At 45.7% G+C, this 15,813-nt stretch overlaps 1 protein-coding gene across 1 annotated transcript in view; it reads left to right on the top strand.

The window, feature by feature from the left end:
- The window catches only part of SPATS1 (spermatogenesis associated serine rich 1), a 68,704-nt gene that overhangs the window by 5,797 nt on the left and 47,094 nt on the right, over window positions 1–15,813 (top strand). Inside the window, exons 2-3 of the mRNA XM_068279071.1 lie at window positions 11,896–12,025; window positions 12,766–12,890. Coding sequence (XP_068135172.1) covers window positions 11,896–12,025; window positions 12,766–12,890 — 255 coding nt within the window. The remainder of the gene's footprint in view (window positions 1–11,895; window positions 12,026–12,765; window positions 12,891–15,813) is intronic.

Here is a 15,813-nt window from a genome sequence, read left to right as displayed (position 1 = left end):
ACAGGTACCCCCAGTTTAGGTATGACAGGAGCCCCCCAGTGTATGCAGTGACAGGGACCCCCCCCCCCCCAGTGTATGTAGTGACAGGAGCCACTAGTTTAGGTAGTGACAGGGCCCCCCAGTATAGATAGACAGGTCTATAGGTGTCCCCAGTTTAAATAGCCAGATCTATAGGTGTCCTCAGTGGCAGCGGAGAGAGAAGAGAAGCGGTGGGGAAGGGAGGACGTTTCCCCCTCCCCCTTCCCTCACCTTGGGGCTCCCCCTCTCTCGCTCCCCCCTTTAGAATTAAGTGATGCGGCAGGCAGCGCCGCTGTGCCTGCCACTTCTTTTCTCTCTCCGCTGCCACCCCAGGGCGGGCGGGCCAGCCACGTCCGGGTAGCTAGGGGGGGGCAGCAGCTAGCCAGGGGAGTGCGCATGCCCCATTTTGCCCTATGTAGGGACGCCCATGGCATGGTAGGCAGATAGGTAGCCGGGTAGGCAGTTATGTAGCCGGGTGGGAGGGTAGGCAGATAGGTAGCTGGGTGGGCAGTTAGGTAGCCGGGTGGGAGGGTAGGCAGTTAGGTAGCCAGGTGGGCAGATAGGTAGCTGGGTGGGCAGTTAGGTAGCCGGGTGGGCAGTTAGGTAGCCAGGTGGGAGGGTAGGCAGATAGGTAGCTGGGTGGGTAAATAGGTAGCCGGGTGGGCAGATAGGTAGCCGGGTGGGAGGGTAGGCAGATAGGTAGCTGGGTGGGTAGATAGGTAGCCGGGTGGGCAGTTAGGTAGCCAGGTGGGAGGGTAGGCAGTTAGGTAGCCGGGAGGGCAGATAGGTAGCTGGGTGGGTAGATAGGTATCCAGGTGGGCAGATAGGTAGCCGGGTGGGCAGATAGGTAGCCGGGTGGGCAGATAGGTAGCCGGGTGGGCAGATAGGTAGCCGGGTGGGAGGGTAGGCAGTTAGGTAGCCGGGTGGGCAATTAGGTAGCCGGGTGGGAGGGTAGGCAGATAGGTAGCTGGGTGGGTAGATAGGTAGCCGGGTGGGAGGGTAGGCAGTTAGGTAGCCGGGTGGGCAGTTAGGTAGCCGGGTGGGAGGGTAGGCAGAAGGGTAGCTGGGTGGGAGGGTAGGCAGTTAGGTAGCCGGGTGGGCAGTTAGGTAGCCGGGTGGGAGGGTAGGCAGATAGGTAGCTGGGTGGGTAGATAGGTAGCCGGGTGGGCAGCCAGTTAGGTAGCCGGGTGGGTAGATAGGTAGCCGGATGGGCAGTTAGGCAGCCGGGTGGGAAGGTAGGCAGATAGGTAGCTGGGTGGGTAGATAGGTAGCCGGATGGGTGGGTAGGCAGTTAGGTAGCCGGGTGGGCAGTTAGGTAGCCGGGTGGGAGGGTAGGCAGAAGGGTAGCCAGGTGGGAGGGTAGGCAGTTAGGTAGCCGGGTGGGAGGGTAGGCAGATAGGTAGCTGGGTGGGTAGATAGGTAGCCGGATGGGCAGTTAGGCAGCCGGATGGGAGGCTAGGCAGATCGGTAGCCGGGTGGGTAGATAGGTAGCCGGGTGGGAATGTAGGCAGTTAGATAGCCGGGTGGGCAGTTAGGTAGCCGGGTGGGTAGCCAGTGGGGGCCCCGACTCCTTTGCTCCCCCTCACCTGGGTGTCCCCCCTCCTATTACAAGCCGCGGGGAGGGCAGCTCTTTTCCCCGGTGGGGCCCCCTCCTATCCTCCCCCTCCCTCACCTCGGACTCTCGGAGGGCCCCCCTCCTATTACGAGCGGCGGGAGAGCGGCGGGTACAGCAAACTTCCGGCGAGGTAAAGCAGAAGATAGAGGTCCAGCTGCCTCCCAGTCGCTGTCTCCTTTGTAATTGCCGCGCACTAAACCAGGAAGCAGTGCGAGCGGCATAGAGGAGACAGCGTAGTCCGGGAGGCAGCTGGACCTCTATCTTCTGCTTTACCTCGCCGGAACTTTGCTGTAACCGCCGCTCTACCGCCGCTCGTAATAGGAGGGGGGCCCTCTAAGGTGAGGGAGGGGGAGGATAGGAGGGGCCCCCCCCGGGGGGAAAGAGGTTTTTAATAAATTAAAAAAAAAAAAAAACGTCACGACGCTAGTGCCCTCCTACCTCTTAGCTCTGGGGCCCCCAGGAGGAGGGGCAGTCGGGGCCCACCGATGGGACCATCGGTGGTTCGGCGGCTCTGTCCGAGCCTGGGCAGACATTAAAGACGAACTCCAGTGAAAATAATTAAATAAAAAAGTGCTTCATTTTTACAATAATTATGTATAAATGATTTAGTCAGTGTTTGCCGATTGTAAAATCTCTCCTCTCCCTGATTTACATTCTGAAATTTATCACAAGGTGACATTTTTACTGCTGGCAGGTGATGTCAGTGAAAGGAGATCCTGCTTGCTTTTTTGGCAGTTGGAAACAGCTGTAAACAGCCATTTCCCACAATGCAACAAAGGCTCCCACAGTGTGATGTCAGAAGTCAGAACCATGGTCCTGACATCACCCTGTGGGAGGGGTTTCACCACAATATTAGCCATACACAGCCCCCTGATGATCCGTTTGTGAAAAGGAAAAGAAAGGGGGCATCAGCTACTGATTGGGACGAAGTTCTATTGTTGGTTACGGTTTTTCTTTATTGTCTGTGTTTTGAGTTACTTTGATGGGACAGCAAATTTACACTGTTATACAAGCTGCACACTGACTGCTTTACATTGTATCAAAGTGTCATATTTTCAGTGTTGTCCTATGAAAAGTTGAATGAAATTGACAAAATGTGAGGGGTGTACTCATCTTTGTGAGATATTATCTATCTTATTTATACATATTCTCCTTATACTAAAGGTAACCTAAAATGTTTTACAATTACTTAAAAAATATCCTAAAATGCTAGGGGGAAGAATTAGGGATTAGCAAATCAAACTGTCTTGCAGCTACTCCTGTTCACCACTAGGTGTGTTTAAATGTTCAGTGATTTGCTAGCCCCAATTTCCCCTCACTGGTGAAGCTAATGAGCAGGTCAGGACGTCTTTTTGCTAATCACTATTAATTCTCTGTTTTTGCAATGGTGATTGCGGGTTTTGAGCAGTTCTACTTTAAGGCCTCTTTTACAGTGGGACATTGAATTTGATGCGACGATAAAGTCGCACAACGTGCCCCTTACGCAGCGTATGTAGGTTATGAAATTGGATGTTATTTTGCACTGCGTTATGTGTCTCTTGGTGCACCATTTTCGTTGCATACTGATTGAACAAAAACAGCGCATGCGTAACATTTAAAAAAAAAAAAAATTACTGAGCATGTGCAACACACATAACGCAGCAGATTCATTGCTAAACGCACAGCATGCAGCACTTTTTAAGAACGCTACACGTTACACACTAACACAACGTGTGCACTGTGAATGTCGCACAGACTTTGCATTGCTGTGCGTTACTCTGCGTTAAAGTATTTTATAACCTGTGACTTTAACGTCCCACTGTGAAAGAGCCCTAAGAGAAGCAGCATGCAAAAGAAAAGATATAATACCAATTACATTTTTTTTACATTTAATCTAGCAAATGTCCTTGCTGCACAATAATGAATTAGTGTGACTAATGCTCTTTTCCAGTAAAAATGTCAGCGCAAATACACGTCTCCCTTTTACTTGATTTGGCAGAATTCTTGGACCATTCTTTACGAAAATGTCACATCTAATGGTACTTTTGCTTTCATGCAATTTAGAAACTTTTTAAGAGCTGACTTTGCAACTTAACATTTATGCAAACATTAGCAACTTGGAGTTTATAAAGGACATTTTCTCATGCTTCACAGTTCACCCAAATATGATGAACCCTTTCAGGGTCAGACGCCTCTGGCCCCTTAAAGGACCACTATCGCAAAAAAAGTAGGCAGTTAAAAATCTGACAGAACCCACAGGTTTTGGGCCAGTCCATCTTCTCATGGGGGATTTTCATGGTTTTCTTTGCAACTGCTATTCAGGAAATGCTGTTGAAAACAAAGTCTAAAGGCTCGTACACACGTCATACTGAAGCCAACGGCGGGCAGATCGCCCAGAAACAGCCTTATCAGTCCACCGATAGACTGTACACACGCTGTACTGTCTGCTGAAAACCCGCCCAGCGGGAGGTGCCGACGGACCCGTCGTTGGCTTCAGTATGATGTGTGTACGAGCCTTAACGGACAAAATAGTGTGCAAGTGAGCAGGGAGGCTGGCTGGTATCTTACTATTTTGGCAGTTAAACTGCTGTTCAGGAAATGCTGAACAAAGAAATTCCTGAGAATCCCCTGAGATGAACTGGCCCAAAACCTGTCAGTTCTGTCAGATTTTAACTGTTTACTTTTTCCACGATAGTGGTCCTTTAAAGTACAACTGAAGTGAGAGGCTTATGGAGGCTGCCATATTTATTTCCTATTAAAGGATACCCGAACTGACATGTGACATGATGAGATAGACCTGGGTATGTACAGTGCCTAGCACACAAATAACTATGCTTTGTTCCTTTTTTTTTTTTCTCTGCCTGAAAGAGTTAAATATCAGGTATGTAAGTGGCTGATTCAGTCCTGACTCAGACAGGAAGTGACTAAAGTGTGACCCTCACTGATAAGAAATTCCCCTTTTTACCTCTTTCTCGCTCTCAGAAGCCATTTTCTGCTAGGAAAGTGTTTTATAGTTTGAATTTCTTATCAGTGAGGGTCACACTGTAGTCACTTCCTGTCTGAGTCAGGACTGAGTCAGCCACTTACATACCTGATATTTAACTCTTTCAGGCAGAGAAAGAAAAAAAGGAACACAGCATAGGTATTTGTGTGCTAGGCACTGTACATACACATGTCTATCTCATCATGTAACATGTCAGCTCGGGTATCCTTTAAGCAATACTAGTTGCCTGACTGTCCTGTTGATTCTCTGCCTTTAATACTGTTAGCTATAGAACCTGAACAAGCATGCAGCAGACCGGGTGCTTCTGACATTTTTGTCAAATCTGACTAGATTAGCTGCATGCTTGTTTCTGGTATAATTCAGACACTACTGCAGTCAACTAGAGCAGCAGGGCTGCCAGGCAACAGGTATTGATTAACATAAATATGACAGCCTCCATATAATTCTCACTTCAGTTGTCCTTTAAAGTGGACCTGAACTCAGAACTCCTCTCTGCTCTAATGCTGGGAATACACGGATCGTTTCTGGCACTCGATTCTGCGTCCAATCCTTTTGCCGCTCGATTCCCACTCAATTCTCTTATATTCTGCTTGTTTTTCTTATCTTTTTTTCAATTCACTTCAATGACTAATTGAGCGGCAAAACGGTCAAAAGGTGATCGGACATGTCGAAAATTATCTATCTAACCAACTAATCAGCTCAGAAATGACCCGTGTATTCCCAGCATAAAAGATACACAACAGCATAATATCTGTTAAAAAAAATTTCTTTTTACAGCTGATACAAATCCTAAAATAAATCTGCAGCGTTTCTACTTCCTGATTCATGGAAGCAGACATATTGTTTACAGCCTGTGCTTTCAAATGGGCTTATTTGCTTATCTGCCGTAAGCAGTCATGTGACACAGGGGAGATCAAATTACAACTAGTGATTAGACACAAATGAGGGGGAATTACACAGGCTAAACTCTCTAAATACATACAAGGCACATTTCTGTTATGTTTCCCTTGTGTCCTGTGCAAGAGTTCAGGTCCACTTTAAGGACCAGGTCTGTCCTTTCCCTATTGCTAGCTGTAATTAATTTGCAGAGTCAGGACAAGGTCTTCCAACACCCAAGGCTGAGATGCCAAAGTTCGCCCCTCCAAGACCCCCCCCCACCCCAGCAGTCACACACTGATTGCTATTAGACCAAGACGCGCCACAGGGCCCCCAACACCTTAATCTCTAGTTATCTGGCTTGCAGTCACTGCCATGTATCCCCTTTTTCATATTTCTCTCTGCCTCAAAAACAATAGGGGAATGATAGCTGAGTGAGTTGTGCGCCCCCTCCTACACTGCGCTCTGAGGCTGGAGCCTCTCTCGCCTCTGCCTTGGCCCGGCCCTGTTCATTTGATTGCCTTATAGTAATCACGGGTCAGGAGCCAATGAAATTGGCTCTTGACTGAGATGCGGGAGCTCTGCTGGCACTGAGACAGCAGAGCGAGCGGGTACAGTGATGGAACAGCGGCAAGGATGGCGCGAGTGCTCCACGGTCAGTACTTGAAATGTACGTCATGTCAGAGCCGCACAGCCACCTGCAGGACGTAGATTCCAACCACGTCTGTCCAGAAAAAGGTTAAAGCACAATGTGTTCAAAAATAAAACAAAGCCAAAAAACAACTTTATTTAAAGAGACACTGTAATATCAAAAAGATCCCCTGGAGGGTACTCACCTCGGGTGGGGGAAGCCTCGGGACCCTAATGAGGCTTCCCACGCTGTCATCTGTCCCACGGGGGACTCGCTGCAGCCCTCCGAACAGCGGCCCGACAGACCTGACTGTTGATTCAATATTTACCTTTGCAGGCTCCAGCGGGTGCGCTGAGGCTGCTTTCGGCTCCGAAGTAGACGGAAATACCCGATCTCAGTCGGGTCCGCTCTACTGCGCAGTCGCCGGAGACTTGCGCCTGCGCAGTAGCGCAGACCCGACGGCGATCGGATATTTCCACCTACTTCGGAGCTGCCAGCCGCCAGAGCGCCTGCGCAGGAGCCAGGAAGGTAAATATTTACGTCGCCGCTGTATGGAGGGCTGCAGCGATGACCCCCGAGGGACAGAGGACGGCGTGGGAAGCCTCATTAGGATCCTGAGGCTTCCCCCTCCCGAGGTGAGTACCCCTCAGGGGACGTTTTGACGTTACAGATTCTCTTTAATGCTTTTGTGTCATGAATGTAACAGATTAAAATGCTCCTTCATATTTCCTTTCTTCCACTTTGAGAATGAGACCATTAATTTATGTCCTTCATTATTTTCCAGCTGCTGTGTGTTCTGGCAGGGTCCAGGGTTGAAGTGGACCAGATCTCTTGCACAGCACACAATGTAAAACGTTTTATTCCACATATAATTGCTGAAGAATTCACTTATCTAGGTTCTATGTTTCAAATATTAGACCTAATTAGCTCTTAGCAGCAGTTGTGAATAGACTGCAGGAGAACCTTTTCAGTGCTCCCTGCAAAAGTGCAAAATAGACCCTGTCTATCAACGTAAGCAGCCCCCATTTGCTTACATTGATAGGCAGGATCAGGAGCCAATGAAAGCGTCTCCTGATCGGCTCACAGGAAACTTTGCCGTCATAGAGAGAGCAGAGTGGGTGGCTGAGGTTCCTATGCCTGCGGCGTGGATTGTGGTGGGTATGTGCGGTGATTCATCGGTATTCGTCGTTATTCCGCCGTTTCTTTTACCAGCGGTCTCTGGTCCTTAAAGGAGTCATCAGGGCAAATTTAGTAAAATGAGTGGTACTTACCGGGGGCTTCCTCCAGCCCCAAGCTCCCAGGACCTCCCTCACCGCAGCTCCGACCCGGTCCCCGGTGATGACGTCAGAGCGACCTGGAGGTCGCTCTGTACTGCGCCTGCATGATCGGCGCTGTCAATCACCGCCACGTGGGCCGGAACGGACAGCTCAGGCACAGAACTACTGCACCTGTGCAGTCCGCTCCGGCCCACGTGTTGGTGATTGACAGCACCAATCGCGCAGGCGCAGTACAGGCCAACCTCCAGGTCGCTCTGACGTCATCACCGGGGACCGGGTCGGAGCTCCGGCGAACGGCTGCGGGCAGAGCTGCGGCGAGGGAGGTCCTGGGAGCTTGGGGCTGGAGGAAGCCCCCGGTAAGTACCACTCATTTTACTCGATTTGCCCTGATGACTCCTTTAAGGGGGCAGAAACTGCTGGTATTTAAGTGGTTAAAGTGTTGTGTGCTTCATAAAAGGATGCTGGAGTATGGGTAGCCAGTCAACATCTGATTTCAGTATACAAAAGTCTCTGCACTCCTTCCATATAAAATCAAAATCTCTTTATTAAATCATCATTATAGAAAAATAGCAAAAAAGCATGGCAGCATGCAAGCTGATGCGTTTCTGACCCTACCAGGTCCTTAGTAGTAGCTAAAATGACAGTATTCAGCAGGTCTTTTTAGGATAGCTGAACATTGTGTGGTACTACCAATGTAAATTCTGCTCGGGACTCTGCATAGGGAAAGAGGGAGGAAGGCACTAGGGGAGGGGAGTGAGCTGCCTTTTCAACATCAGGCGCCTGTAGGCATGAGCCTTACGGTAAATCCGGCCCCGCTGCTTTGACACAAACATAACATCAGCAAGTCTGCTACATATCACGTTACAGGGTTCTACCAGAGCCCCTAGGCTAGGCGAATGACTATAAGCTGTAATAAGCAGAAAAACAACAATATGGTACAGTGAATAATAATTTGCATATCCAGATCAGTATAATAGACTATATACAAACATACGCATTCCCTATATGCCTTTGTTGTTTTGCAAATACACCATATGCTATATTAGAGTATACCTAGCTGACATTAAGGCTGCTTTCACAGTGGGACGTTACAGGCGCACGTTAGAGCAGCCTGTAACGCACCCCACCGCACAGCAATGAAAAATCAATGGGCTGTTCACAGTGCCCACGTTGCGTTACTTAGTAACGCTGCGCCGTAAGACAACGTACTGCATGCAGTACTTTATAAGTTAGACTGCTTGCACATGCTCAGTAATGTTGGGGAGGAGCGGAGAGCGGCCAGGCACATGGCTAATTAATATTCACTGCACTCAGTGACGTGCAGTGTTTACTTCCTGGAGCGGCCGCTCTGTGCGGCGATTGGCCGGCGGGACCACGTGATGCCGCATGCGTCTAAGAGTGCACATCACGGCATCACGGACGCCAGAGTGAGCTGCACAACGTGGCTCACTCTGACGTCCACATCAGAGAGCACCAGGCGTTGCATTAGGGGCACGTTATGCGACCATAACGTCCCCTAAAACGCAACGTCCTACTATGAAACCAGCCTAAAGGGAATCTGAAGTGAAACTAAACTTATGATATAATGTATTGTATGTGTAGTACAGCTAGGAAATAGAACATTAGTAGCAAAGATATGAGTCTCATATTGTTTCCAGTACAGGAAGAGTTAAGAAACGTCACTTGTTATCTATGCAAGAGAGCTTCTCTGAGCTCTCCGAGTAATTTAGCAAGAGAGTAGTGCTATTTTATGAAGCACTTATACATCAAAGAAACAGTGAAAGACAACTTCAGATAAGATTTTACTCCAGGGACGTTCAAAGGGTCATTAGCTCTGTTCAGTTTCATAGTTTAAAAAGCAGAGTCAAGTTTGTAAACTGCAAATATTAGAGAATGAGGCAATGTTACAAAAAAAAAAAAAAGCTATGTAACTGAAATAAAAAATGTGAGACTCTCTTCTTTACTACTAATGTTCTACTAATTATCCGTACTACACATACAATTCATTATATCATAATTTTATTTTTTGCTTCAGTGTTATCCAAGGCTAAAATAAATCCAAGACTCATACACCGAAAAATATAAATGCAACACTTTCGATTTTGCTCCCATTTTGCATGAGCTGAACTCAAAGATCTGAAACATTTTCTACATACACAAAAGACACAGGCTCAGCAAAGGAGAAGTGCTCACTAACACAGGTTTAGACTGATTTGTGATCAATATTTGAAAGTAATGGGTCTGGGAGCAAAATCGAAAGTGTTGCGTTAATATTTTTGCTCAGTGTAAATAAATGTATAATACTTGTAGAACAGTAGAGGGCAGCAGACAACCAAGTAAGGCATTACAAATACAGCTAATGATCCACTGAGAGCAATAAGCAGGACACACGAGCAACGAGGACAACTATAGGAGGCAATTGATAAGTAGGTAATTTGATTGCCTTCGGCGTCTGAAAGAAAAAATCAGAATTGGGCAACGCAGATATTGGCAGAGGGGGACTTAAAGAGAATCTGTACTCTAACATTTTTACAGCAAAAAGCATACTATTCTATTCATTATGTTCTCCTGGGCCCCTCTGTGCTGTTTCTGCCACTCTCTGCTGCAAACCTGGCTTGTAATTAACAGTTTTAGGCAGTGTTTACAAACAAACTAACCAGCTTCTGATAGGCTCACATAAGCAGAGTGTGTGAGTCATACAGAGCCTGCAGGGTGCCTGGAGGGGGTGTGTATAGCTTCTACCAATCACAAGCAAATGTAAGTAATCTCTAACTTTTGTGTACTAGTGAGGATCGTAATCTGCTGATAACGATTATGTGATATTTCCTGTAAATTATCGCAATTGCAGCCATACATACCGTAATTACAATTTGGACATTCAATTGATTTCATGTAATCCAATAATAATTTTAAGTAATTTTCACATAATTTTCGTGTAATTTTGTGCTGACTTTAGAGGTTACTAGCAAAGCCCCTATACAAGCTATAATCACCAGAATGGCCATGTATTGTTAAGGGGAACAATACGGAAAAATTTTTTTTTACAAACATGTATTTTTTGTTAGAAAATTAATCTTAAAAATGCAAAGGAAAAATGGTTTTAAAACTCAGAAAAATTACAGTTTAACATTTTCCTTTGCATTTTTCTTAAAAACTACGTTTTTTTTTTTTTTTTTTTTTTACTTGTGTGTGTACACAAGCTAAGATTATAAGCAGTTAGGATGCGGGTTCTCCCTGCAGAAGAAAGAGTCAGCCCTGTGATGTAACCCTTTTAAATCAGGGGTAGGGAACCTATGGCTCGGGAGCCAGATGTGGCTCTTTTGATGGCTACATCTGGCTCACATACAAATCAGTAGGGGTTGATTCACGAAGCTACACTGCTAAAGCAGCACAGCTTGATGTGACAGCGCAAGTAAAATTTTCAAAGTAGGCACGCTACTGCTGTAGCATGCACTACTAACTTACTCACGGTACCCCAAAACTAATGGCTGCTCCAATTGTCCCACTCTGGACCCTGTTAGGTCCAGTGACTTTGTAGGAAGAGATCCCCGTACTTTGATTGGCCTAATAGGCTGCCTGCCACTTGACAGGCAGCCTATTGCACCAAAGTGCAGGGATCTCTTCCTACAATGTGAATCAACCCCCAAGTCAGCTAGCTAATTGTACAAGCTGTTAGTTGGTATTTCTCCTCTCTGGCTCTCATGGATATTGCTGATGTTGCTGAAACCAAAGAGAAGTTGTAGACGTGTCTGACACTTCCACTGCCCGCCGGATCAACTGTGTACACATCACCATGGCAACAGGGCAACATGGCCCTCTGCTGCGCATGCGCACTGTCCCAGTTTGAAACATATTGTATGGCTCTCACAGAATTACATTTTAAAATATGTGGCATTTCTGGCTCTCTCAGTCAAAAAGGTTGCTTTAAATGCTGTTTTACTAAAAAAAAAAAAAAAACATTGTGTTAGTATATTATATGCTGTAAATATTCTTTTAGAGCAAAGAAGAAATTCTGGGTTATATTCCGCTTTAAGTTTACATGCAAAATTACAATTTTCCCCTAATTTTCGCATTAAGATTTTGCATTATAATTGCAAATTACAATGCAAAATTATGATTGTGTGAAATTTGCTGCAACGCGTTTCACAGGTGTAGTCCTGCTTCTTCAGGCAATAAAAATAGCGGAGCACACAACAGTTATAGGTCAGGGATGCACCAGGCGCCTCTGTTCATCCCTGGTGGCGCCTGGTGCATCCCTGACCTATAACTGTGTTTTGCTCACCTATTTTTATTGCCTGAAGAAGCAGCATAACCCTGGTTTGTGAGTATATATTTGTACTCTTTTATCATCATCCATTTACTGGTACATACTACATTATATTGGGCTCTCGGTGTCACTTCTTCTGTATGCCAATACATTGTCTCTTCTGTGTAACATACCTTGGTTCTATCAGCTTTATGGCTACAATAATAAAGTGCTCTAATTGTTTTTCAGATGATGGGAAAAATTACAATACACAACACAGCAAACATGACACCTCCAGCTCCCGCCGTCCTCATAAAGAAAAGCATGACAAAGGATTCTCCCTGCCTCTTATTCACGTCTCAGCACCTGCTTATCCCAAGTAAGCTATGAAATGAGAGCCGGATCATCCACTAGGTTGATAAGTCAGGTGACTAGGGCCTGGTTAGGTTCTATGGCTTGGGTGATGCTAGCCCACACCAAATCTTACCAAAAAGCCAGGCAAATGCCATGTGGCCCTGGAGAAAAGGGGGCCCAGATGGTACTTGATGTGTTCACTATTAACTTTGCTTTGTTGCTCCTGGCGATAGCGTCTCCTTCACTTCCTGGTTAGTTTGCAGGTGTCCTGTAGCCAGCCAATCACCATGCAGGGACTGAATCTGTACGGTGATTGGCTGGCTGCACAGCACCTGCAAATTCCCCAGACTAAATCAAACTACCTCCTGGGAATAACCTTAACCCCCTAAACTACCCCACTGCTGCCATGAGCAATGAACAGAATAATTATTGTTCATTGCCCTTTATCACTGCTTTTACTATTGTCGCCTATGGCGGGGCTATTTTTAGCAGCGCTCGTCCTGCGCCATTCTTACCTGTCTCCCTCCATGCAAGCTTTTGATACTCTGTTACAGGGTTTCAGTCTGCTTGCCCAAGCTGTGATTAAAAGTTGCTAGCTGGGGTATTACAATTTAATCGGCAAGTCAGATAAAGGTTTATTCAATATCTTGTGTATTATGTAAACTTTAGCGTGTCTTATTTATGACTTGGATGGTTTTATCTCAGCACTTTATAGTTCTTTATGTATGATTTGTTTCTATACTTCATTCTCACTTGTCTCCATAGCTGTGATCTAGACTGGAAACCTTCTGTACGGTGGCTGCCCTCTCCACGATACTCAGATGCTCCACTGCCCCATATCAAAGTTAGCAAATTTCCAGATGGCAACAGACTTCAGCGCTCTTATCCAAGTAAGAATAATGCTCTAATTCAGTTCTTACAGGACAGCACAGTATGAAAATAAGTTCATCTTCTTCATCACCTTCTTCCTCTTCTTCTCTCTGGCATGTAATTTGGCATAAGTACACTCGTTTCTTGAACACAACTTCTTCTTCTCTTTGTCGGCATGTAAGTTGACATAAGCGCACTCCTCCTCCTCCTCATTATTATTATCCATTTATTCAATGATGACAAGCCTACTACAGATGGCTGAATGACCACTTCACCCCCAAGGGTTTTTACCCTAACGGACCAGAGCAATGTTCACCTGTTAGCGCTCCTTCCTTTCAATCGCCAATAACTTTATCACTACTTGTCGCAACAAAACAGTCTGTACCTTGTTTTTTTCGCCACCAATTATGCTTTCTTTGGGTGGTAAATGATGCTAAGAATTATTTTATTCTAAATGCATTTTAACAGAAATAATAAGGAAAAGATGGGGGAAAAAAATCATTATTTTTCCATTTTCGGCCATTTTAGTTTTAAAATAAAACGTGCTAATGTGAATAAACCCCACATATTTTATATGCCATTTGGCCCGGTTATTACAGCGTTTAAATTATGTACCTAGTACAATGTATGGCGACAATATTTTATTTGGAAATAAAGGTGAATTTTTTCAGTTTTGCATCCATTGCTAATTACAACCCCATACATGCAAATATAACAGTAATATACCCTCTCATGTCATTCATAGCAGAAAAGCGGAGTCCCTAACTAAACAATTGTATGCATTTTTTTTTAAATGTCGTCATTTTTTTACAAGTATTTTTATTTTGGTAGCTATGAGGGGGGATAGGGGATCAGGGAGGTGGGAGGAGATATACATTTATTTTTATTTAATTCAATAAAAATGTAAAATGTATTGTAAAATGTGTTTTTTTTTTTTTTTTTTTAATATCTCTGCATGTATTTTTTGTTGTTGACCATGAGATGTCCTCCTTACACTCTCTGTTTCTATGAGACAGAGAGGGTGTTGTAAGAGCAAATCTCATTGGCTTCTCCTTAAAGCCATGATCTTTGCTTATGGGCGCTCTGATTGGTTCAGGGAAGGCTTCTTCCCTTTCCCCAATCACTGCCCTGCGGGTCCTGGGGGTGGGCGAGGGGAGGTGCGAACGGTAGCGGTGGCGAGGGGGAAGGTTTTAAAATGTCTGTTGGTCCATTATTAGGGACCAACAGGACATTTTAAAACAGCGGGTGGGCGGGTAGTGGTTAATTCTACAGAAATATCTTTACAGAACATAATGAATTATTTTGCTTATATTTTACAATAATCATTTATGAATTATTTAGTCAGTGTTTGCCCACTGAAGAATTGCTCCTTTCCCAGATTTACATTCTGAAAATTTATCACAGGTGATCTCTTTACTGCTGGCAGCTGCAACACTGCGGAATGTTTGTTACTGTGTGTTCAGAAGCCAGAAGAAATAACACCTGGTCTTCCTTATTTCTTCAACGCTTCACTGAACATGCTGTTCTACCTGGATTTAATACTTAGAAATTATACTTACCTTAAAATGATATGAAGAGGGTAGTGTGGCACTCACCACTGGATAAACTTCCTTTTTGTGTTTATATCCCTGCATTTAGGAATATAACACAATAATAGCAGCCTCCATATTGCTTGTAAAGGTGCGTACACAGCTAACAACTGATGTAGTCCATCAGAGATAGGGACCCGATTCCTTTGGGCGACATCGGCCTACAGACGTGTGGAACGCAGCCAGAAGCATCATATTCAACAATATTGTCAGATATGTGTATAGGGACCCAGCATTGGACGGAGGGCTTTAACCTCCCTGGCGGTAAGCCCGAGCTGAGGTCGGGCTATGCCGCCGGGAGGCACCGCTCAGGCCCCGCAGGGCCGATTTGCGACGGGGTAAGCCCTCCAAGAGATCCCGTTCTTTGAACTAGATCTCTTGATCTCCGATCGCCGAAGACAATCGGAGGGGCTGGGGGGATGCCGCTGAGCAGCGGCTATCATGTAGCGAGATGTTGTCTCGTAGTCGCTACATAAAAAAAAAAAAAAAGTATTTGCTGCCCCCTGGCGGATTTTAATGAACCGCCAGGGAGGTTAAAGGGGCTTAGATGCTTTCCTTGCATTGAAAGACATCCATAATAATATAATTACAAGGTAATGCCCAATTATGTTGATCCAGGGATTTTATCTGATTGCCATCTGGAGTCGGTAAGAACCTTTTTCCCTTTTGGGGCTAATTGGACCATGCCTTGTAAGGGTTTTTCACCTTTCTCTGGATCAACAGGGATATGTGAGGGAGCAGGCTGGTGTTGTTCTTTGTTCTCTGGTTGAACTCGATGGAGTTATGTCTTTTTTCAACCCAAATAACTATGTAATGATGTAAGAAGACTGGGGAAGCCTCTGGACTCCCTGGAGTGCCTCTACTGTGGCAAATACCTTCCTGTTTTGAAAATGTTACTTTGGCTGAAGGTCTAGTTTTTCAGGGAGTGATTGCAGGGACTGGAGAGAACAGTGGGAGGAATGGACAGCGCACAGTGGTATGTGGATAGAGCATGGATGTACCTCTGTGCTTACGTTAGTTAGGGCAGCACGGTGGCATAGTGGTTAGCACTCTCGCCTTGTAGCATTGGGTCCCTGGTTTGAATCTCAGCCAGGACATGATCTGCAAGGAGTTTGTATGTTCTCCCTGTAACTGTGTGGGTTTCCTCCAGGCATTTTGTTTTCCTCCCATATCCCAAAAACACAGATAAGTTAAATGACTTCCCGATAAAAAAAAATTGGCCCTGGACATTTTGGGCTTGATTCACAAAGCCGCGCAAACTGTTTAGCCGTTCGTGGACTTGGTGCCGTTCGAGGACTTTTGCCGCGATTCGCGGCAAATTGCGCATGCAAAAGTCCGCGATCGCGCGAATTGT

Source organism: Hyperolius riggenbachi, chromosome 4 (genome assembly GCF_040937935.1).
Source record: "Hyperolius riggenbachi isolate aHypRig1 chromosome 4, aHypRig1.pri, whole genome shotgun sequence".
Classification (NCBI taxonomy): Eukaryota; Metazoa; Chordata; class Amphibia; order Anura; family Hyperoliidae; genus Hyperolius; species Hyperolius riggenbachi.
This window is presented reverse-complemented; position numbering and strand designations above follow the sequence as displayed.